At 38.9% G+C, this 25,558-nt stretch overlaps 1 protein-coding gene and 1 long non-coding RNA gene across 2 annotated transcripts in view; one reads left to right on the top strand and one right to left on the bottom strand.

The window, feature by feature from the left end:
* Positions 1-8,971, top strand: part of LOC141007263 (uncharacterized) — a 40,956-nt gene extending 31,985 nt beyond the window's left edge. Inside the window, exon 3 of the long non-coding RNA XR_012180002.1 lies at positions 8,745-8,971. This is a non-coding gene — a long non-coding RNA (uncharacterized lncRNA). The remainder of the gene's footprint in view (positions 1-8,744) is intronic.
* LOC141007259 (protein turtle homolog B-like) overlaps positions 1-25,558 on the bottom strand; it is a 149,862-nt gene that overhangs the window by 21,056 nt on the left and 103,248 nt on the right. Inside the window, exons 12-18 of the mRNA XM_073479608.1 lie at positions 25,124-25,247; positions 21,637-21,812; positions 18,382-18,608; positions 13,695-13,779; positions 8,729-8,893; positions 7,452-7,497; positions 2,295-2,381 (exon numbers count right to left, since the gene is read on the bottom strand). Of these exons, the coding sequence (XP_073335709.1) occupies positions 2,295-2,381; positions 7,452-7,497; positions 8,729-8,893; positions 13,695-13,779; positions 18,382-18,608; positions 21,637-21,812; positions 25,124-25,247 (910 nt within the window). The remainder of the gene's footprint in view (positions 1-2,294; positions 2,382-7,451; positions 7,498-8,728; positions 8,894-13,694; positions 13,780-18,381; positions 18,609-21,636; positions 21,813-25,123; positions 25,248-25,558) is intronic.

Raw genomic sequence — 25,558 nt, 5'->3', positions numbered from 1 at the left:
TTAAGGGTGGCTTTACGACAGATTTGTTACCTTTAAATATAGCTAGGTTTGTGCTTCCCTTATTTCCAATTTTTGTGCTATGCTAAGTTCAGCTAATTGGCTGCTAGCTGTAGCTTCAATCTTCTCATCTTACTCTCTGCCAAGAAGTACATTTTCCAAAAATGTCAAAATATTCCTTTAACAAATACATTCAAGTACTGTGACTGACCACACATCTCAAGATTTCATTGCACTGGACAGAGGTCCCATGCCTTTTAGATATTAATTTCAGCAAAATCACCTATAGGCCATAAATGCCTTACATTTAAAATAGCAAGAATGTTTCTAATGCCGTGTATAATGTAATTTAACATAATCAAACTTGAAACTTTGCTTTCATTTCATCATCTGCCTTAGACTTGTTGACGTGTCACTTAACGACACACCATTATCATACCTTGAATGGTCATTATACTGTATGTAGTTGAGTAAGAGGATCTCAGTCAGCCTTTAAGTTAAATGAGAACATCCATACCACTCTTACAGCATGTCTGAACATATGGAGCTAGAATCATGGGATAGTTAGCTTAGCTTAGCATTGAGACTGGAAACAGGTGGAGGAAGCTCACTAATTAACATGTAATGTCAATTTGTGGTTTTATGGGAGGTTATGTGCCAGGTAACAAGTGTAAAGTCAGGCAGTCCGTTTCCTCTGGCGTCCAGTCTTTATCTTGAGCTAAGCTTACCATCCCCTGGCCCTCGCTTCATATTTGAGTGGTATGAGAGATGTATCGATTCTGATTTAAAGAGAATCTCCACCAATTTTATACATTAAAGGAACAGTTCACTCTAGAACGAAATTCAGTCATTATGGACTCACCCTCATGCTGATGAGAAGTCTGGTGTAGTTTCTTATTCCTCAAAGTGCAGCTGGAGACCCGCGGGGGTACCCTCCTGCAGCAAAAATCCATATAACGGGCGTCAATGGTGCCCGAGACGAAAAGGTCCATAAAACTACACAAAAACTTTGTAATATTCCTCCATACTGCTCGTCCGCTGCAATCCAAGTGTCCTGAAGTGGCGACATCCAGAGTTTACTCGAAACGACATCATTTAGTACATTTTTCTAGCCTAAACAGTCACTATACTACATTTGCCTGGAGGCAAGCTCCCGCGTGCACGCGAGTCTCCCTCACAGCCGCTTCAACGAGACAGGACAAGATCAACAGAACTCGCGATAGATACACACTGGTATTTACATCCAGCTGTGAGTTTCAAAGTTTCAAATCACTAGTGCAGGCAGATCCCTCTTGTGTTTGTGTGTCGCTCGGTTGCTCACAGCTCACAGTGGATGTCGCCACTTCAGGACACTTGGACTGCAGCAGTCGAGCAGTATGGAGGAATATTACAAAGTTTTTGTGTAGTTTTATGGACCTTTTCGTCTCAGATGCCATTGACGCCCGTTATATGGATTATTGCTGCAGGAGGGTACCCCTGCGGGTCTCCAGCTGCACTTTGAGGAATAAGAAACTACACTGGACTTCTCATCAGCATGAGGGTGAGTCGATAATGACTGAATTTCGTTCTAGAGTGAACTATTCCTTTAAAGTGTGTTTACAGTTCTTGGGGAGTACAACTGCATATGTGAAAAAGTAGTATGTCTTTTGTTGCTCCAGAGGAAGATGCATGTGATCTGATTAATTGTCTCCAGTGATGTCACTCAGTGGCTAAATTGCATTATGGGTAATGTAGGTGCCAGGTTTTAAAAGGCAGTCCACTGGTCTAACAGTGCACTCCTGTAACACTGTTGGACTCATTACAGACTTTTTAAAAACAAATAATCAAGAATTTCGTTTCTTTATGCCATGCATTCTTCTTCCTTTTCAAAACCTGGTGCCCATAAATTTCCCACAATGCAACTTCGCCACTGAGTGACATCACAGGAGGTGATTATCAGATTTCATGTGGCTTCCTCTGGAGCCACAAGAGAAGTGTTAAGCTGAGAGAAATGAGCAGACCCTACCTAGCCTACCCTGTGTCTTTGAATCTTGACCCACATGGCACAATGGATTACTAATTAAAAAATAATCCCTAATATACAGGTCTGAAGTTGGACTTTTTCAGCATCTTCTTACAATGAAGATCCTTCATCACTCATCAAAGGAAGATCACGACCAGTATTGTTGTTGCCTTGTGAGGACATCTGGCCAGAAGCATGCAGCCAGGTCAGGAGACTGAGGAGCTGGGGTTGAATCAAAGTGCAAAGGGGTGTATACAGTGTGCAAGAACAGGTGGACAATGGCTGGCACACTCACTGAGGACTAGGAGGTTGGGGCCTGTACCTGCTTGCGTCCAGCCCCTCCCAGTAGGGCTCGACGCTGGGAATGAGGCTAATTGGATTCCTGTAGATATGGGGAGATCAGATAGTAAGAAGTGGGGAGAATATGGGGGTAAACAGGAAGCCTGTCAATGATAGGTATGTTTGAAAAAGCAAGAGAAAATTAGAGAAATTAGCTTGATATTACTATTAAATAAGTTGGAAAAGAAAGAAATGGGAAGAAGTATTAGTAAGTCAGAGAGGAAATCTGAAATAAATAAATGTCAGAGAAAATGTTTGAGGACAAGTTGTAGAGCAACAAGATGGAGATAAAGGCAAGAAAGAGGAGAGAAACATGGATAAGATGTGACAGCAACGCTTTATATTAAGGTCCTTGTAAAAGGTGTTGGTTAATAGTTAATAATGCCCTTGTAAGTTCTTATAAGACATGAAATGATAGGACTTTATAGTCAGTTTACACTGAAATTTATTTTGCATCATCATGCAGTTATGCTCAAGAAGTTTACACACAGGTTAGACATACAGTTACACATATGGTGCACATTCATAAAAGCACATCCAGCAGTCATGACCATGAAACATATCACAAAATACTCTCAACTCTAGAGTCGTAGTACTCGGGAATGGTCTTGGTCTTATGACCACTTTTTGAAAGGTCTCAGTCTCGTCTTGGAATCAAACTCATTTTTACTCAGTCTTGTCTCGGTCTCAGACAAAGAGGACTCTATGTATGGAATGTATTCCAGGACCAGTCAAGACCACAGCTTCATCACTGTATTGAATAACTGTTTGCAACATACTGTACTTTATGATGGTATTGATGGGAAGACAAGAGTCACCCAGGAAACCTAAGGTTTTCAATTGTCTTCTGTGGGTGTTTTCATGCAAATCTGGATCTCTCAGATTTACTTCAAGAGTGCCTATGGTTTGCATGATTCAAATTTTAGCGCAAGTGTCTCATGCAGTGTGGGACATGCACTGTTCTCGATCTTGACTTGGTCTCAACCCCTCAGAGTTCTGGTCTTGTCTCAGTCTTGATACACACTGGTCTTGTTCATGACTTTTGGTGGTTTCTGTTTTGGTGGTCTTGACTACAACAAGATCCAGATCTTATTTAGCAGCACATTGGTTTTGGTTTAGCAACATAACAGGCTGATATATAAAATAATTCTTCCGCTGTTGCATTTAAATGGAGGGACCCTAAATTGCCTATTAGAGGGGAGGAGTTGGTCTTCTCCGTTTAGAGCATGCAAGGGGTCAGAAGAGATACTGTTAGCAAGTCTGAGCATGCTCTTGTTGTGGGTTACTTGAAAGAAGTGTGCCACAGGTTGGCCAATTAGCACAAATGTGGAGGTGATTATATACATTTGTGCTGAGGTTATTGGCTCATTAACATTAATGAGACTATATAAGTTATTAACAGCATCACAAAGATGTTTATTGTTAGACTATAAGACATTTATAAGCACTCATACTTGTTACTAGTTTATAGACACTTAAAATGTTAATGAAAACCTTATGTGTTTCTTATAATATTTTATAGTAGCATTACAAACACATTTATTGAGTTGAACTACATTATTAAACCTTTACAAAGTTGTTTTGCTGTTTATTTATTTAGATAATACATACTTTATTATGCCTTTATTAGCAGTTAACTATGTGCTTGTTCACAATTAACAATGCCATTTGCAGCTACCAAATCTAAAGCAAGAACAATGCCTTGTTAAGGTTAATGATACACTTATTATTAGCTAATCATTAACAAATCAGCCTTATTACCTTTTAACTAATGTAAGTACAAGGACCTTAATGTAAAGTGTTACCGATGTGACCACTGCACTGAGACAGTTCTCTGCTTATTGACTCTATATGTACTCTGTTTGTGGTCAAAATCCCACATTCTCAGACCAGAGAATGTGTCACCGCTCTGTCGCATCATGTTGCCTGGAGTTGTGAAATATTAGCCTCTACCTGTTGTCATACACTTTGGAAAGCTTCACGCATCCACAGCAAATCTCTATTTGGATGGTTCAGTCAAACCGAGTAAATACTGTTTTAAAGTTTATTTAAAGCCCCCAGGTGTAGAAATGTTACTTGATAGTAGTATTTTTATGTTATTCAGTTTTTGTGTTTTCATAAAAAATAGAAAATCCAGATAAAAATTGGCACTGCTTCTGTTTTTTTCAGCCCATTTTTGCGCTGTGAGGGAAATGCTGTCTTTGCAGCTGTTCTGTTTTTTAGACTACCACTGGGAGTCACCAAAGTCAGAAATGTTCAAATTCTAAACATTTTTTTAGGGTTGCTTTGTTATTTAAACCTACATTTAAATGTTGGTAATACTAATACTAATATTTCAAAATTGTCAAGAAATGTCATGAAAAGACAAAAACCTCAACAAACTGATTGGATCCTATTAAGACATAAATCTATACTTTGTTTTTTAAAGACAAATGCCACTAAAACAGATTTAAATAGTGCATTTGTTTGGGGCTATTTTCAACCAAAGATTAGATGAGCTAGTGAGTATTTGGGGCAGAAAGACAGTGTATTATAATTAACTGGTTCACTGTTGTGTTTTTAATAGTTTTTGGACAACAATGGAGCTCTGAGGTACAAAGCAATACGATACATTAGGCTTACTGTAGATACGCATACACTACTCATTAGTAGGATAAATCTATTGTTAGTGTTGATCTTTACATGGGATTTGTTGACAACAACAACAATATACAGTAACTATTTTTTTTTACACATATCCATAAAGTTCAACAACTTGATGAATCAGAAAATATTTCAAATGTAGAAAATCAAAGGAAAGTGTTATGTAGTGTGTTATTTGGACACACCAGCAGTTGATAAAACAGCATCTATTGGTATAACCTGTGAAGGATTGTGTCCTTTTGAAGACTGCTACCTTGGATGATCATATATTTTCTCATACAGTCCTCTCTCCTCTGAGTAGAACAGACCTTTCTCATGATGGACATTAGGACTACTTGAGGTGTAACATAATGTTGGATACTTTCTCTCTATTCTGGTTAGCCAGTACCAGGACTAACAACAGGACCTGTGTGCACTGGTTCACTGGCATGACTTACAAGAGCCACCATTAATGTTAGTAGTTCCACCTGTGGAAAAATGCAGGGAAAAATGGTGATGACAGGACCTGAGATGTCCTTTGTGATTGAAAATACAGAGGAGACGGGAATGAAAATATGTGAAACAATGGGATGGAACTTTTATCATCTGCAGTCTCGGTGTCATTAAACTCATAGCACTGCCCAGTAACATTCAGTATACACTGCAGCTAGATTCACAAACGCTGAAAGTTATATAGGAGAAACTTCCTCTGTATTCTACACCAATTATGACTCTTTTTCAAGGTAAACAAACATGAACTAGCCAAGCTAAAGTTTCAATCTTCTAGACTCTGTTCACTCATGCACAAAGGTTTATGTGTTCTGAACATGTTTTACATGTAAAGGATGTTTTACTAGTAACATTAAGTTATGTGAAGCAACAAAGCTTCATTTGCATTTTCCACTTTTCAACAGGAGACCTTCACTGTTTTGTTGTCCTGTAAGCAGTCGTTTCAGTGACATAGATCGAAAAATGGAATCATAGTGCTTGGCTCTGAGATCCTCTTGATCCTGGTGGCCAACCTTTTAGGCAAAATAGAAATGTCTATCTTGCATTGTCCTGCATTGACCAGTCTAAAAGCAAACACAGTACCAATTCACTGGACCTTATCTTGTGGGCTACTGAGAAGTAATCCTGAAGGAAATTATGGTAAACACATTGTTCTGCTCTGTCTGTACCATTTTCCAAGAGCAAGAAATGAGCATTAGATGCTACTTATAAAATCCATAGGAAAAAATGCCCCTCACCGCAAATAAGTAGGTCCAGTTTGGGTTCACTATACTAAAAGGTAACTTTTCTATGGTCTCACACATCCATAAACTAGTCTTTAAATACACTTTTCAAACTTGGGCAGCTTCCACTGGAATGAATCAGCAGTAACATTTCCATACATTCATCATCCATTGTTAAACACACCCATTTCTTTTTCTGAACCGTTGAACCACAATAAACAACTGTTGTGACATTTCCATGCAATGTTGTGTTTGTACATTTGTTCCATTACAAACGGACAACAATGCTCCCCCCTAACACACTCTGGTATAGACACCAGCAGGCTACAATGCTAACTTTTTTGCTGATATTTAGTTTGGAGCAAGCATTGGTCCCCTCACTCTAAAACACAGACTTCAACTGACACAGCAACAAACAAACAAAAGGAAACAAACAAACAATCATCAACACAGTATCACGGCAGTCTGTGAAGTAGTGACAAAAAGTTGATCTATAGGATTTGTGTACAGTAAATGGGCACAAATCCTATAGATTCAATGTTGTCACTAAAATATCTTATCCTAAACCTAAACACAGACTGGATGCAAATGTAGATTCTGGTGTGACAGTCCTGGCATTTCATTCAGTAAATAAACATGCTGCAGGTGCTAAAGGTTGTCATGCTGAGAGTCATGAAAACAATTTCAACTGTGTCCATGTACGTCAATCCTGTAGATTATATTTCAGGACAATTTCACAAGCTGCTGTGGTACCATGTTAGAATTCTACATTTTTGCTTCTATAAACAGTAGAAACATTCAGGATTGACATCATATCCCACAGTAATCATGCAAAGTTGTCATTTAGGGATCAACAGGATAAGATGATCTCTTATGGGCCCCCGATTTTTTTCATACAGCTGTATAAATGTATTATATGATCTGTTAGTTTGTTTTATCATTTATTTTGCTATATATTTACAAGTGAATTTACTTGTAGCAATAATGTTACTGAACAATATGATGAATGAATGAGAAACTGTTCTGATTTTGCTTCTTTGCCCACCATGTTACAAACATACTGTATAAATCTCACTTTGTAGAAATGGAGTATATGCTTTGCTTTGCTGAATACAGTTCTATTTGTGTGAGAGAAAATTGTCTTTGATCATCTGATAGCTGACCAGTTAGTGATATGAATCCTAACTGGTGTGCTGTTTAATTATGGGCTGTAGAAGACTGTGCAGTGGAGCAATGTTGTGTGTCATGAAGTTACTTACGGAGTCTCCATGCTTTTTCTGCAGTGGGTTATGGAAAGTGGAGGATCTGGAAGAAGGCAGAAAGACAAAAAAAACATCACTGCCAGCCAAGATCTGTTTGAAGTAGGGGTGTAACGGTACACATAGTTGTCCTAAACCGAGTCGGTACATATGTCACGGTTCGGTGCACGCAGTCATACCACAAATACGTCTGACTGTCATTTGGAGTGAGAATATGTCAGTGGGGGAGATTATAACAGTTCTGATCCACACTCCAATCCAGTAAGTGGCACTAATGTGCCTAAAAGCTGTTTTCCAAACACCATTAAACAACAAAAGCAGAAGAAGAAGCCATGAAAAATGAAGAAGATACTGTGATGCGCTATGGCCAGGCCCTGGAGAGTGCGGCTCAGCCTTACTTTCAATCTGGCATGGTGGACACTCACGGTATTGCAGCGAAAAATTCCTCTGTGGCCCAAAATGTATTTTCCACATGGACCGCAAACAAGGTTGATTATGACTTACTTACTCTTACTATTATGAATTTTTGATCCATGGAGGTTTTATATTTGTAAAACTTCTACGAAGCTGAGAAAAGCGATTTAAAAGTCCATGACATGATCATAAAGTCCACGGGCCGAGTAGGAACCCACGGGAGAGGCCTACGGGGGAAACGAGGGAGACTTCTGGAAGACTGTGAGGTCACAACTGTACAGTCACCGTCCTCGGCTATGGCCTCAGCACAGCTGTTTGCAAAAACACTGGCAGAGCTGATGCAGAAACAAAGTGGGAGGCCTGTTCAGGCCTGTGAGAGCTGACCAATGAGAGCAGACTGGGCTTTTTGGGAGGAGGGCCTTAAAGAGACACTATATGCTATAACGGAGCATGGAGAGGGTGAATAGAGGTGCTGCAGCAATGGACAGAAAAATAATGTATCTTTGAACATTAAAGCATATAAACATTTTCTGGACACCCAAAATGTATGTATGAAACTGAAATGAGCATAATATAGGACATTTAAATGTATTCTATTTCCTGTTTGAACATGCAGTTGAAGCTGAGAGGAGATGAGCCAGATAACGCAGCATGTGGAGGCACTTCAAGTACATGAATTAATCAACATAGTTAAGTGTTAATAAAGTTATTACAGTAATAAAAACACAGCCAATGTTAAAAAATGCCTTAAAGAAAAATATGACTGTAAAACATGATCTTCTCATCTGATTTTTGGTTGTACTTAAAATAAGGTTAGGATGGCTCTGTAGTTGTGGAGAGAGCTGTTAATGACCAGCCCTCACCTCTTTTTCTCTTAAGCTTCCGCCGGCGCTGCTTGTTGACAAAGCAGGCAGCCATCGTGCTGAACAGGACAGCTGCTGCCAGGAAACAGATGGTGGCCACAATGCCAGCCACCACAGGTCTTGCTAGTCCACGTTCCTCCACCATCTCTGGAGGAGGGAAGAAGTCTGTGAGGCGAGGACGGAAGAGTCAGGGCAGTGAAACTAGCAAAATGATAAAGTGGGACCTGACAGTTTGCAGTTGGACATATGTAGGCCTACCCACAGCTGGAGGAAATGACAGATTACTGGAGGAACATTTGTTAAATACATCAGACAGAATAAAGTAAAATAAACTTCACTTTGCTCACTAGAATTCTGATGTCACCTCACAGAATTAATGCTAATATCAACATTCATTTTCTGTTTATACTTACTATGAACTTATCATTCAGATGCGAGTCCACTGAAAAAGAGGACACCGTCTCCTAAAAGAACCCGCTGTGCTCTTATTAGGCAGCTATTTAACAACACCGGAAACTGATTCGAGATTCTCTGATGTTTCCTTTTTTGCAGGGTGTGCATATAAGCCTGTTTGCCATTCCCTCATTCCCCTTGTGCTTTTTATACCACCCTCCCTAACAAAGAAGAGAAGCCTCATCCAATAATTTGTTGGCTCCTGCAGAGGAGCCTTTGAAGGGCCTCTGAAAGGGAAAATTCCTGCCATGTACAATGAGATTCAGATATGCTAGAGCTGACCTTTTACTACTGCATGTGTCTTCAAAATGGGAATTTCTGCAGGCAATATGCCATGATGACTTAGCAGAATGTAAAGTTGTTTTCCAAAAATATCCACATTCACAACTTTCAGAGTAGAAAACTGCAGAAGCAAATAATTAACTCAACATAAAGTCAGCTGAAATGATGAAGCTACATGTGGACTGTATTGCTTGGTTACAGCCTCATTAGGTTGTCTTGGTTTGTTGATACATTAAACTTTAAATATACAACTTTTTTTCTTTAACTTATCATTCTGAAGTAAATACTGATTGCACAGTGTCATGGCTGTAGAAAAATGACTGGACTGCAGCTATCGATTGTTTTGGTAATCGAGTGTTCTACTGATTAATCTGGTGATTAATCAAGTAATTGGATAAGATGTATTGCGTGCTCAGCAATAGTGATATACAAAACAGGAAGTAAGACAGGTCTCTTGAATGAACAATCAATTTTCTGTTTTTGAAAAATCAACATTAATAACAATATCTATCACTGCAATGTTTTAAATAGAACTACATTGTTTCTAGAGCACCAACAGTAATATTTACACAGACAAACTTTAAATTCCTGACATCAAAACACTGAGTGTTTAGAAAAAATGAATAAGACAGATATCAGTCAGCATTAGTGAGTCCTCCTCCCTCAGTTCAGGTGATTCACAGCCTACAGGTACTGCCGGTAGAGGGAGGAGGGGCTGGTTAGTCTCAGCCTACAGCAAAGTTTACAAGGGTTTGACAGATTTTAAGATACTGGTAGGGAACAAACTAAGCTAAACAGTTATTACATACAGACAACTTTCGTTTAGCGCTCTGCTACATTTTTTGTGACATTTCGCTATTAGAGACTGCGGACAGGGAAGGTTAAAACATCCCTTTCTACATGTTTACATGTTTATGCTTGTTGAACAGGTGTATTGATCAAGTAATGGCATTTTACTCATGAAGGGTTTCTTGCACTAACAGTAACCCTTCGATATTTTAACACTATGCTCTGCTTGGGAAAATCATTTGTGTCAGATAAAGTTAAAGCAACATTATGCAGAAATTGGCATTTTGTGTGATTTGGCACCCCCCACAGTTTCTGAGTGCAACACCACTGTTGTAAATACAAACCCCAGGTCTGTAACAATTTGTCAGATGTTATGTACTCTAGGTGCTAACTACAAATACAACTCATTACGCCATAACATTGTAATGTGTTGAAAGCTTGTATGTTGAAGTAAACATGTATGTAACACTGTGATCCTACCCTCTCACTGAAGTTACACAGTGCAGAAACAAGTGATGAGGGGCGGAGTGGCTGAGACAGAGACACCATTCACCCTGTTACAAGACACTGTACCATCAAAATGATTTAGAAGCTGTTATGTTAAGGTAAACAAGTTACATAATGTTGTTTTAATTACCTTGTCAGAGAAAAAAGGAAACTACATTTACATCTCTGTTATCCGTAATCCAGAATTTGTGAATATTCAAAAGTTTAGCTGATGAACACCAGATGTTTCCGACTACACTGAAAAGTAAATTCTCAACTAAGTAATTATGAAGTATTTGAACTCAACTGTATTTCCATTTCACGGTACTTTATTTAAGAGGCAAATACCTGTATGTGCTTTTTGCACACAACATTTATTTGATAACTTTAGTTACTAGTTTCAGATTCAGATTAATAATGGATAATCAACAAGTAAATTATGATGTATTACTATAGATGACTCCAATGACCCCACCCAAACCAGCTGCAAAATTAAAGTGATTAACTCTTTGATCCATCAATAATAATAATGATCCAGTGATATGACATTTCTGACAGTGGCCATTCTGCATGCTGAGTGCTTTTCATTTTTGGACTTGAAAAGAAAGTCACAATGCATTTACAGTGAAAGATTAAAATTGTTTTACATGTGCCTCATATTTAGAGTATAACTTCTACACCTCACACACACATAGATCTAATAAATATTCAACTATTTAGAGGCGCGTACTGTAGAGGCCAATTCATTTCCTAGCATGTAGGGCAGACTATGGCACTGCATCCTGTTTTCTCCACTATGAACGCACCCTAGAGGGCACTTTATCACATTTTGTCGTACACTGGGCCTTTGTACAAGGCACCTTATCATGTTTTATGTACCATAGGGCCATCGAAGAGGGCACTTTTGTGGCATTTTTTTTTTTCAAGTACAGGGCCAATGGTGAATGTGAAAATACTCTTTTAGTGTCAAATACATCATTCTGCAGTGAAGCTTAAACATCACATTGCAGTAAATACAAGAAAAACATATTTCTTGGTGGAAAGAGGCTTTAAGGAAACAGTACAACACCAGCTGTAACCCCAACGCGTTCCTCCTGGTTTACACATGAACAAACATAGCGGTGCATGTATGTATGCCTCGAGGTGGCAACAACAATTTATAACTAAATGTTTCATCACCACCCAAGCCAAAATGCAGTGTTAATAAAAATCTGTTGTCTAAAGATTATTTCATAAAGCACCAGAGTAGAGCAGTAGATAAAATGCTGGTCCCTTCAAAACTGCTAACATCTAAAAGCAGTGAGCACTTCAGACAGGAAAGAAACCTGACTGCTCACTTCTATAAGGCATATTTTCAGATTGCATGGTTGGACATGAAAACAGACATGATGGATTTTTTTTCTATTTTATTGTCAGAATTATAATTTTGGTATTGGTTTGTTTCGGTGCTGGGGCAGCATTAAAGGGTTACTCCACCAGCTTACACATTAAAGTGTGTTTACAGGTCTTGGGGAGCTCTACTGTATGTAAAGTAGTATTTAGTCTTTTGTGGCTCCAGAGGATGCTGTGTGGAATCTGATAATTGCCTTCAGTGATGTCAAGCAGTCCTCTTCTACTCCTATAACACTGTTGGACTCATTATGGACAGTTGAACATTCATGACATAAACCATCAGTGTATGAACCATTTTGCTACAATGCAGTTGAGTTCAACATTGTACAATTGTACTCTGGTGCTGCATTTCTTCTGTATTTCCTGATGCTCTGTTTAACATCACTGGCTGCACTCTTCGGCTTGTTACACTCAGAGATGCATAAGAGCCAGAATTAATGTGACTGTCACAGCTTTAACAACATCATTAGGCTAATAAAAATGCAGCCAGTGTACAAGAGAGGACAATGTGCTATAGTCCTGCTATAGAGCTACCAACTTTTAGAACTGTCCTCAGTCATTAATGAAGGAGTTATTGTAGTGACCTACATGCTAATGAATTGTTCAGTGAGGACCAGGGGGGACAATGTGTCAACCTTCGTTATGAACTTGTTAGATTGGTTTATGTGCTGCAGTGAAGCATGACACAGCAAAATGCAAAGTATTGTACGTCCAGCAGTATTGGTACTTATATAACAACCGATCAGCCAAAGAACACCTCTGTCGTCTTTGGAAGGACAGTGTGTATCCACATCATATTTTGAGTATGATATTGATTGACAATATGCACAGAGAAAGAAATGAATACCAGAGCCATAGAGGAATGAACAGGAGCCTCAGATCAACACACTGCATTGCTCTCCATCTTTACCAGCAGGGGGCAGCAGAGTACTTCCAGAGATCCAAAGTTTCCTGAGCAAATCTTCTCTATAAATGCTCCCAACAGCTGCTCTTACCAAATGATGTGTACTCAGTGACCTCTGCAGGGGAGCGACATCACATTTTGAGGGGTTTAATTTCAGATTCAAAACAGACTTTCCGTTTTGAGGCCAAAAAAAGACTGGTTTTAATGAATCTTTTTTTAGCACAAAGCAGCCCAATACAGTCCATGAGAGAACAATGATGTCATACTCTTCAGGACGGTACAAAGGAGTGTGCATGTAAAGCGAGCTTAAATTGAATAGTGCTGTGTGAGCAAAATGTAAAGTTGAAGTTGCTGCATGTGCAATACATCCACAGCCCCCATCAGCTCAGAAGCATTAAGATTGCCTGAGGTAAGAGATGCAGATTATTGCCAGAGGTTGTCGGGTTGAATCCCAGCATTGACAAGAAAAGCTGCTCTGAATTCAAGGCGGTGAGTGTCAAGAACACCTGCCCTTTCTTCTCTCAGTCTCTGATTCATTTAACATGCATATATACTGTATAATGGAGGGATCACACATTTGATATTTGTACTTTCATCTTCAGATTTTGTTACAATGACCACAGGGGAAATTATAATTCAATAAGTGATGCAATGGCCTACCTGTGCTGGACACTCCTACTATGTTGCTAGGTTCGCTGATCATGTCATCCATGACAGCCATGACACGGAACTCATACCACGCCTCCTATAGGAACAGTGGAACAGAGAGATCAACATTCAGAAGGTGAATCATCCACATCTCATGTCTGGACTCAGACAGGGTCAGTCAGGCTGTAGGATCGTTTGTCTCTGAAGAGTACAAGAGTACCTGAAATAAATAGTGCAGCTCAGTCACTGACAGTTACTGTTTAGTTTAAGTAACACAATTTATTAGAATAATTTATTTTAATTTATTAGAAGTCTTCATGAGAGAACAGCAAAAAAACAAAACATTTACGTTAACTATCATTAACTCCCACATGAATGGCATAGTGGAACCTAGAATTTGTTTATTGCATTGCAAACTGAATTTGTCAGAAATCAGAGTTTTGAAAAATGACTATAAAACTCAATTGGCAGGCCATCTAAACCTGGTGATTTGCCTTTTTGAAATCAGAGTTTTTAAAAAAAATGTATTAAAGGAGCATTCCACCAATTTACACAGAAAGATCAGTTTCAACTAAACGCATACCACTCAACCAATGAAAATAGTTGTATAACTTCTGTGACCCTAAGGGGACCTTTCTAAAAATATAATAATATCACAATCCTGATGTCACTCTGATCTCATCATGGTTATCTAGGGGTTGGACTTAACACATTTTTAACAGTTAGCCTTGAGGTGTGGACAGACATGAGCATTTAGCCGTCAGGAAGTTGGAGAGTAGAGTCCAATGTTTTGGAAATTGACCTATACCAGGGCAATCTTACACCTGCTGCTTTGATCTTGGTCTCTCACACGTCCCCCAATGTCTTTTATAGACATTTAAAACAGATATTTAAAAAAATCTGTAAACCCTAAGTTAAGTGAATTCCTGATGATATTGATTATTTTTCACTTAAGTTTTTCATCAGAAAGCAGAATGATGTAATTTATAGCTTTATGTGGCTTGTCAAATTGCTTTGAAGTTCCCATGAAGACAAAATCGCTGTTTCAGTGTTTTTTTTCCCCAAATGTTTAGCTCCATATCTCACCCATATGCCAGTATCAGGTATTATACTGTCTAAAAGCTGTTTGGTAGGTATTTATAACGGTATTTTAGAGTTTGCAACTTCCTGGAAAGCCATTAAAAATGTTGGTGACTCACTCAGCACTTGGGGGCATATGTTATTTCTCTGGCCAATAAAGGCTTTGTTTATATATGACGCTGCCATGGATGTGTAAAGAGTGTTGCTCGGGACCGAACCTCACGGATGATTGTACAAAAGTACAACTTTATAACTTCTATAAAAACCAAAATTTTATAATTTTATTCAGTGATTTGGAACTAGGTCATGTTTTCTGGCGAATATTTGCTGGTTTTCCCTCTGCTGCTCTAGGGCTGCTCTGCCTTGAGCAACTCTGGACAGAAAGCTTTACTAGTTGCTAAAGTAACTGCAAACAATTGTACTGATAACCAGTTGGAGTACCGAGGAGATTTATGGAGTTTCCTGGTTGGCAGATACTGGTAGCTTTGTAGCTAAAGTAAGCACCAACTCCTGCTAAATGTAACGTTAGTTGCCGTTAGCTGGTAAGCTCGGTAAGCGGTCCTATTCACTGAGTCAGGCTGTGATGCTAGGAGCCAAACTTGGCAAGAACACAACCTCAGCACTGTATTTACTGTCATTAAACTGGCCTTCTAGGAGACTGTGTTATTTCACGGTCCGACCATGTTCACTGGAAGCTGCCGGTCCAGAGAGAGGTGGTTAGGGGGTGGTTGCTGCCTATTTTTACAAGAAACACATAACTATGCCAAAGCAAATAACAGTCCATCAGCCGTTTCAGGGGCATTTAGAGGCCAACACAGTGGTCCTTTAAAATTAATATCATATTATAGTCATATCATGAGGGTCTGGCGATGAAAACTATATGTGTAAGGAGGAACAAGAAATACATAGTACAAACATAGCAAGAACCTCAACAGAAAATAAATGAGAATAAAAAAACTGATTATGTGAATATCATCATGAATGATTTTTGGAACCTCTTTTACATTTTCTTGGTGCTGGCTGTACTCTCCTTTCAACAGCTGTATAACCGACAGAGATTAACTCAGTGCCTTGCTCAAGAACACGTCAGCAGGGTGCAATACCTATTTTGCAGTACTTTTGACATAACACTCTGAAACAATCTGATTAAAACTATATGATGTGGACTGTGTTGTCTGCTCAGTTGTTTGCTACACTTAGGGGCTGGGCGATATATCCTATACATCACATTATAACATATTACTCCAAGTCAAACTACCTCAGCCAGTGCAGTAAGACGATTTGCAGCAAAAACTTCTACAAACTAGGTGCATTTGTGTGTGGTGAGAGCGCTGGAGAGATTTGTGTGTGGGTGTTTGCTGTACAACTAAAGTCGAGATAAAAGCATCTGCATGGAGCTGAAAACGGTAGTTAGATTAAAGAAAGAGACTCAAACACGTCATGGCAGGAGAGTTAGCCGACATGAGCAAGATGTGACATGCTGAAAAAGAAGCATTGTGTCAGAGCTCATAAATCAGTAAAGATGAATTGATTGTCCTTTGTTGCCGACAAAGAGACTCTTCACTGTCCTCTAAAAAAGAATATAGAAGAATAAAGAATAGAAGAATAGAGTACAATATAGAATATTGTATTTCTAACTTACGTTGATACAGTGTATTACCCTGTATTTGATTACATTTTTCAGTGGTGTTCTGTAAAGCCAGTTGCAGACCTGCAGAAATGAGGCCTGTGTGTGTTCTGTTAGATGCAGCATATAAGAAAGAGTAAAAACAAAAGCTGCCACACAGTAAAACCCACAGAGATGGTCAGAAAGTGAGCCCAGTCAGTGTGTGCACACCTGCACTGTTACTATGACGACCAAGGTGGCAGCACATTATTATACAGTACGGAGGATCAGATTTGAGTCCTTGTCATTAAGATTATGATTTGAAAAACAATCAACTTTGCCTGCAATCGTAAATAGCCTCAGTTGGTGCAGAAAATATTCAGACTGAAAAGTTCATCAAACATGTCAATTATTTCAGCATCTGACTGCATCTGAGGCTTCTCAGCTGAACCAGCTGAAACAGAGGTAAACCTTGTTAAAAGCATATTATGTAACATTTTCACATTAAGATATCTACAAAAAGACAAGACCTTTGGTTGTGTACTTACATTATTATTTTAAATGTTTCCAACAATGTTCAAACCCAGAGAAATCTGTTATTTTATTCAAGGTATCTGCATTTTATGTGGTCAGCTGACGCTATAACTGGCAGGAAAACACAGATGATACATAAGAGAGAGGAAGGAATTCGGCAAACGTGAATAAATGTAACGTGAATTAAACTTTAATACATTGCCTCGTCATGAACATTTCTGCCTGAGTCACCATCAGATACATTTCAATTGGCAATAGTGACAGTAACAATGAAGACAACAATTCCCATGATCCCATGTCTTTTGTTTTAATTGTTTTGAATAAGAAACCCCTAGCTGCAGAAGTTACATACTGTGCATTTAAGGAAAGACATAACTGATGTGGTGACTGACAACATTTTAATAACAGACTTATGATTTTAATGTGCTTAGAGCTGAGGCATTGAATAAAGTGTTGTCCATTGTGAAACAGAGCAGACCTAACAGTCACTTTTTCTTCTTTTGTTCTCAATACAAACAGACACAGTTACCGACTCGCTACTTTAGTATCCAAAGAGCCAGATATTTCCCTCATGAGTTGATGGAGACCAAAAGCAGACCTTAAAGAGTGAATATTGAACTAACATCATGAATGATAAGGTTTCTCAGTAATTAAATATTAAATATAATATATTCAAAAAGAATATTATTATATAAGTAGCTGTTTGCTATCAAGCTCGCCTAGAGGGTAATAATATGTCAACGTTGTGTTCACAACTTGTATCCGCTGCCCTCCGCTGGCCAAAAAGAAATGAAAGGTTTGCAGGTTTAAGCTTTCCAAAGGAACTAAAATCTTCAGACTCAAGATAACAATGTGTAATGGCTGAATATCCAGTCAATTTACTCAGATTGTCAACATCAATTATTACAAACACAGAGTACACAGACGAAGAGCTAAATCACATAAAGGAAGAAAAGACAAAGAATCAAGCAGAGGGGACAAGTGTCCTATAGTCAGAATGGACGACAATACGAGGATAAGACCAAGGCTGAAAAATACTGGAATTTCCCTCTAATTCTTTTCAACCAGCCCTTCAGCCAAATATGAAAAAGGCGATTGACTATCGTCTGATAGAACATGCAGTGTAGCACTACCTTTCCTGGAAAATAAAGTGTTCAAAAAGCAAAAGAATCTTAGACAACAGAGTAAGAAACACTTGACAGCACAACACATTTAACAGTACAACACATTTAACAGTAACATCAGGTAATAGTTTCTAATCATTTCTAGCTGCCTGATACTGTTTACAGTAGTCTGAATTTAAATCATAAAGATCTCTGTCTACAGTACATCTAAGTGGAGTGTTCATTTTACTCTGCAAATTGACAGGTGTGTTTAACCCTCCACTACGCCCCAGATATCTCTTTGGCTTGGAACTGGCAGATGTAGGTCTTGTGTAATACTGTGTGTAAAGTCTACAGTCCACGTCCTGTTGCTTACCTGGATGAGGTCTCGGGCGAGCAGCTCCGTCTCCCCAGCAGGAATGCTGTCGTCCAAGACCTCCCATCGTTCCCCCAGGCGAAACTCCATGACATAATGCTGGATAGGTGCTGTGTGATTGGCAGGCGGGATCCAGGTGAGCAGGACTCCTTGCTGCGTGCGATTGGCTGTGAGGCACCGTGGTGGGGTAAGCAGCACCAATGGTTCAGGGGTACTTATAGGAAATACTGGAAGAGCACATTAGGGTTGAGAATGCGTGTGAGTTATATATTCAGTAGTTCTACCATCATGATAGATAAGAGCAGCCCAGTCAGGTACTTTGCCCTTGCATCGTGCCCCGCCCCTTTTTGGGTGAAAGCAGACCCTCTAATTTGACTGGTGGTCAAATCATATTGCTCGTCAGCAAACAATCATATTGTATTGTCGTTGATCTATGATTGGCATCATTGCATAAAAAAATTTAAGAAATGGGGGAAAGTGAACTAACCTGATTTACACAACTACCTTATTGATGTCCTGATAATGTGTTTTTGTCATTAAGACACTTTGTTTTGTGTTTTGAAATCCGTCCAGTGTTACGTTACTGTAAACCAAATACATTGCTGTGGCGAAGCAGAACCGCTGTCTCTATTTAGATATTTGTTTGTGTTTATTACGTGACCTTAATAAGCTGGAGAAAGCAGGTTGGTTTTAGGTCCACTTCTGATACTTTATTCTGTTTAAAAGCTTCATTATTAGAATGCAGGTCAATCTATGTGAATTATTAACATTAAAATACCCCCTGCTACCAGGGATCTTTCAAGTAGACACTAGACAAATTCCATTCTAAAAGCAGGTGTTTTATGGAGGGCCATAGTTTCACCCACACGAAGACTCTTTTCTAATTCTAATTCACTTCGATCAGGCACGATGGTCACTCAGGTCATTCACTCAATAACGTCATTAACTAACCTGTTATGAAGTGTTTAACCAAGGAAGAACACTTATTGACTGGCAAGCTTCCACAATTTACCATTTTCCTCCTCTCTGCAGACGGCCTGAAGCCATAGATCTCTTCTATTACTGTCCTTTGGGAAAGTTAGGAAAAGTGTAAACTGTGGTGTTTTTTATTTTTTGTTGAGCAAAATGCAACACTGCAGCTTTTGAGGCATGGTGCTACTTGCTTTTTTCAATTTTGCGCCGGCAATTTCACAGTGTTTGTCTTCACCCAAATGGGGGTGTGGTCATTCTGGTGAAAAGAAAGTGACACACAGTGTGCCTGCTCTCATCTATACCAGTGAATCAGTCCCCCTTACACTTTGGCACTGACATGTATCTTAACTGGACTGCAACTCAATGTGATAAAGCCTTTTTTGTTTTTTTTTGTTTTTTTCACCAAACCTGACAGTCCATATGGCCAGTATACTGCTGTCCTATCTCCTCGTCTTCCTGGTCGCATCTGTATGCTAAAGTTTATAGGCACTGAACTCACTCTGCATTCACACCACACACACAGTTTCCATCTGACCACCTGTGCTCATGGTTTGGTTGAAAGATTTTCAAGTCCTTGCCATTGTCCTCGTTCACTAGATTAAGTGGGTGTTCCCATTAAAAAATGTAAACAGTTAACTCTAGATGGTATCTAGTGTATTATCTACTACTGTTTTATTTTTTAGGACAATGCCCTAATAGATATGTCAGGATATCTGACTTGTAAACGAATGGAGGAAGGCTTTGATAAAAAGGACAACAAGCAGCCCCTGTCTGAATGCTTCGTTGATTCTACTCCTTGGCTGACACAGGCGGTGATGAAGCATGAATATAGTTATCCCAATTTTCAGTACGTCACTTATCTTTATTAATAATCTGTGATGGCTTCATTTCTACTGAATAAATGTCACTGTAGTCAACCAAAGTCCAGTTTAGGCTTTTACTAAGTAGCTTTTACATAGTTGTTCTGATAATATGTTGATTCTAGTAAAAACTGAGTTGTCTTCTTAAATGTTACATTTCAATACGCATATGATACAACATAACAGGGTGTTGTCAGCAGTACCTTAACAAGCTGTAGAAAATAGAAGGTTTAGCTGGCGACTGTTGATTTCACAACCAGTAATGAAAACTGTTGGCAGTAAATTTACTTTGCTGTAGTTAATTAACAACAATGTTGTAAGTTGGAGCAAAATAAGGAATCTTGGCTGTTGTGTGTTTGATAGATTCTTTCTCTGAACACTGGTGTGTGCACACTTGGTCAAAGAGTTTTGTGGAAGAAAGAACACTCTGAGCTGTGTGTGGGCTGCTGTTAATTAAAGACCAACAGAGTGTCAAGTCTTTTGTAGCTCATAGTCTCGATATAGATCGAGGTAATCACCTTACATTCATGTCAGAAAGGTAGCAACAAGGGAGCTCAGCAGTTGTCATGTCAATGGTCGCCAATCAGTAAAATGGCACTTTTTAATCTCCTGATTATATATGAGAGTAATCCCATATACCATTTTAATAAATATCTTCATAAATGAGAGCTTAACTGTTTAAGTTCAAGTTTACTGCTGACTGGTTAACACATGAAGAACCCAAAGAGGTCGTCTACTGCCTGTAGTTGGGGTGTTGTGTTATACTGATATTGATGATCATATCTAAATGTGAAATATTGATATCATGTATTGATATAAACATTAACTTGCCATACCTTTAAATTCTATTATTATTATTGTTTGGCCTTTTTCATGGCTTTATTTCTGATAGTACAGGCGAAGATAGACAGAAAACAGGATGAGAGAGAGGACGGAAGACATGCAGCAAAGGGCCACAGGTCACATTTGAACCCTGGCTCCACTGTGACAAGGACAAGCCTCTGTACATGTGCAGCACGATCTACTAACTGACCAGGGCGCACAAACTTGTCAGACTTTATTTACAGCACAGAACTGCCTAAAATCATTGCTCTACCACTGTAGCGCTAAGGCTATTCAGAATGTTAGTAAATTGTTAAAGAGGTGGACTTTTTTCATGGCCTACTTTTATATTTATATTAACCTGAGCACTTTACATAGCTGTCCAACATTGTTCTTCCTGGTTCAGTGACACATTATTCATATGGAAATGTTCAAGGTTTAATGTTAATGAATCAAACAGAATCAGAAAAATACTTAAATATGAAAAAGACACAGATATAGAAGTGTTTCTGAATGATTTTTGCTCCAAGTAACAGGCTTTTTGCTCATTTCAGTTGCATGCCTCCCTTTGTTCCAGTCAAGCAGCACTGACTATACTCACCTAGTGTGTTCACAGTGACAACCTCGCTGAAGGGGCCTGTGCCAAGCTTGTTTTGGGCCAGGACGCTGAACTGGTATGTTGTCTCTGGCTCCAAGCCGGGCACCACCATCCAGTCGTGGCCTCCAGGCACGGGTATGGAGAGCCAATCATGTGGACCTAAATGCTCCCTCTTCAGCCTGCACAGGAGTCAGGATGAGAGGTGAGCGGACAGACAGGAATGATTTGAAAAAAGATCATGGGAGTGCCTTCACTTTTTTGTTTTCGATCGAAGTAAAAGTCGACCTTATGTTGATGGTACAAAAAATTAAAAAGGTTTAAGTCTGTACAAAGACACAACTTAAAGTTAAATCTATTTTAAATCACACAGTTCAGTAGATTACAATATTACATAATGTTAAGTTCATTCTGCAACAATTCTGCTTTCAGCATTGATCCAATAACACATAGTTGTAAAATTTCTTCCATTAGTTTTTCACGTCATTCACAACACTTGATGGTAAAAGCCCATGCTGCGCTCAGCTTTGCAGTTTGCTGTTTGCCCATGCCACACATTCAGCGTTGACCACACCTCAACCAAATAAAGCAAAAAAACTGTACATACAGCTGCAACACTCCTGCTGTAAATATAAATATTTCTAATGAAATCCTGGCAATTTTTGCTTCAACTCTCATGAGTTAACAGTATGCCTGTTGGAAGCTGGGTTGTGAGTTTTGCCCAATTAGAGCACACTGGATAGACAAATGTTGGACAGACAAACAATCATTGTGTCCTATTCAGATACAATGATTGTGTCAATGCGATATTTATATGATATATTCACAGTATTGTATTACTGTACAATACGGCAACAATGTTTATACTGTATGTACCATACAATTTCAACCTATTTCAATACCAAAAAACCCCCCCAAAAAACCTTAATGTAACAAAAAAAAGGAAATGATTCTTCACTATTTTATACATTATTAACTATTTTGCTTGCTGTGTGTATATCGTTTTGGTGTAAAGAATCCAACTCGAAAAGAGAACATGGATTTGAGTGCAGTGTTTCATTTTGTGGAGTTTTGAGGACTGGGAAAAATTGAATGTGAAGAAAACGTTGCATGTGTCACAGCTTATCTTTAAATGTCCTGTAAGATATTGGGAATAATACCCTGCAGTATTTTAGACCATATTTAAAAAAACAAAAAAAAAAATGAACAGGATTTGGAAAGCTACTTCACATCCACAGCATGAACAAAACATTGACGTTTAAAAGCACTTTTTAACCAACAGCAGCACTTTGGAGTCATGGACCATCAGAGAAATGTCCTTGAGATGGATTCTTGCCAAGGCTGCTCTGCTCACATCGCTCACTGTTGTTTTCTGTCAGGGTATCATTAATTAAAGCTACTGTCTGTTTTTGTTTTTTGTATATATTTGTGCCGCTCTGCGGTTTTTCCTCACTGTTTTAATAAAGCATGATGGGTTATAATAAAAAGAGTTGAACCTAAGGATTGGTTCAACAGTTATATTGTTGTTTAAAAAAGATATTTTCTTGAAATCCTCAGTTGCATACAGGATGGTGTTAAATGTTGTAAACAGTCTCCTTTCCTGCTATGAAACAATCCATAACACCGTTGAGATCAGAGCTGGTCACACACAACATGAAATGGAACACAGAGCCCAGCAGGTTAGTTTCTTGTTGACTGTCTCCTTTGTTTCCAGTGCTTATACTACTGACTTACAGTGGATCAAAACTGATGAGTAATGATTTAAATATGTAAGGATGCTTATTCATAACTTTGTGTGGAGTGGCCTATACCATGGTGCTGTACTACCATACTTAATAAAGCAGTTCATACAGTATTTAGTTTGTATATGAGCAGCGCAGCAGAATGTTAAAGCTCTTTTTCTTTTTTCATTTTACTTTTTGCATGTGCTCATGAGCAGTGGTGCTGCATGTTAGGAAGCTTGAAGCTGCCACAAGGATCTTTCATTTTTTTTGTTGACCATGGCTTTTTTTTGCTTATGTAGGTCATTTAGAGGTATCAGTATTAAATTGAAACTGTTCCATAACCAGTTAGAAGTTCCTTATGGTAGGTTTAAGTAAGAGACGAGAGCTTGAGCTGGACTGTTAACAGTGAAACCCAACTGTAGTCAATACTGTAATTCTCTAGCAGGGTCACGTTGAGATGCCTGACAATGATAATACCTCGCTGCTGTGACAAGCCTGCTAAAACTGCACAAGTGTGTCGCCTACATGTGAACAGATAACAACAAAGAAAGCAGCCTTTCTGCTAAAAGAAGGAACAAATCAAACTCCACAGTTAAAGAACCAGCTGAACAAAAAACTGTACACTGTCTACAGGACACTGTCGCACTCACATGTATTAAATATTTCTTGCTGGATTCCTTATTTACTGGATTAGCGGCTACATCTTCAACTCTTACAGAGGATCAACTAGCACTGAGAGTACAGTTGGCAGCAATGTAAAATATCATGACAGCATCCTGTAAACATGGTATGTTTTAATGACATTTGGTATGTTTTCACTGCTCTGTTCTTGGTCATTTTTCATAGTAGCATTGTCACCATACTGGAATCTCTAACTTGGATTCGATACCTTGAAAAATATCTACTTGATACCGTGGTCGATACCACAGGGAAAATTTGACGCATTGAGAGCATAAAACTTTGTATTTTTTGTGTAAAAGTGCAGTTAATTTAATTCTGTCCAGAGTCAGAAGAGTAGGGGGAGGCCAGCCTATGTGGGCACAGCAGCAGTGGATCTGTTAACTCGCTGTCAGAGTGAGAAAGCACAGCCGGTACCTGCATTTCCATACTGCAGAAAATGAGAATTGAAACATTTTCAAATATTCAGAATGGGTATATATATATTTTTGTATTTCTGAAAACAGTATATCATAGCTTTGCTGATATCCACCAATCTTTTTGTTGGGCTATTTTTTCACACCTATCAGCCAAAATGCAGATGGCTTGTTTGTAGACCTGGATTTTTCTACACTTTGATATGTATTAAACCCTCACATCCCAACCAGCAAGACGACAACCAAAGAAACACCTACACCTATACTACACACTATATTCTACACATTTTTCACAAATTAACAAGTGAAAAAAACTACAGTATCATTAAGATTACACTGTGCCAGTCATGGCTAAAACCCCAAGAAATTAAATAAAGGAGATATTTAAACTCAGGCCTTTTACCCAGTCAAGCAGCGGCAAAGCAGCAGCAGCAGCAGCAGCAGGACAGACAACTTTGGGTCATGTTCAGTTTAGTTGCAACTGTTTTTATCCGTTCCTCCATTAATTCCAAGATTAGAGATGAAAACTCACTCACACTGGATCTCCATGTTTTTCCATCTCTACGTTTTCACAACTGTTCTGAACACAACCCTGGAAAAGACATTTTTTAGAAACAACAGAGGAAGTATCGGAAGAAGAAAAAGCAGGAAGCAAAGCATGCAGGGATGACTCACACATGGCCGTACCAGACTGAGAATGTCTGCGGGAAGCCTCCGTCATAGGCTGCCTCCCAGGACACATTGGCCCAGGTGGAGGACGCCACCACATGGACGCTGGTGGGGGCGTGGGGGCTTGTGCCTGCAGGGAGGGAGGCAGCGAGAAAGGTGTTGTTAAAAGGGCACATGAGTCACTGAGTAGCCTTGCTGTGATACAGTACATTCATTTTACTTGTCAAATACATTTAGTGTGAGCTGGACCCTCTAATGTGTTTTAAACAGCCAGCAACCCAGTAAAAAACCTACAACGACTGAAAAAACAGAGAAGAAAGAAACATTTGAGGCTGCGTTAATAATTTAATCTTGAAAAATGGTCAAGAGCCCAAAATCAGTTTTTTGTGTAGGTGTTACCCGCCAAACACAATTAATTAATGTAAGTAAAAGTAAAAGTGC

This window comes from Pagrus major, chromosome 13 (assembly GCF_040436345.1).
Source record: "Pagrus major chromosome 13, Pma_NU_1.0".
In the NCBI taxonomy this organism is placed as follows: Eukaryota; Metazoa; Chordata; class Actinopteri; order Spariformes; family Sparidae; genus Pagrus; species Pagrus major.
The sequence above is the reverse complement of the archived record's forward strand: the minus strand, read 5'-3'. Positions and strand labels throughout refer to the sequence as shown.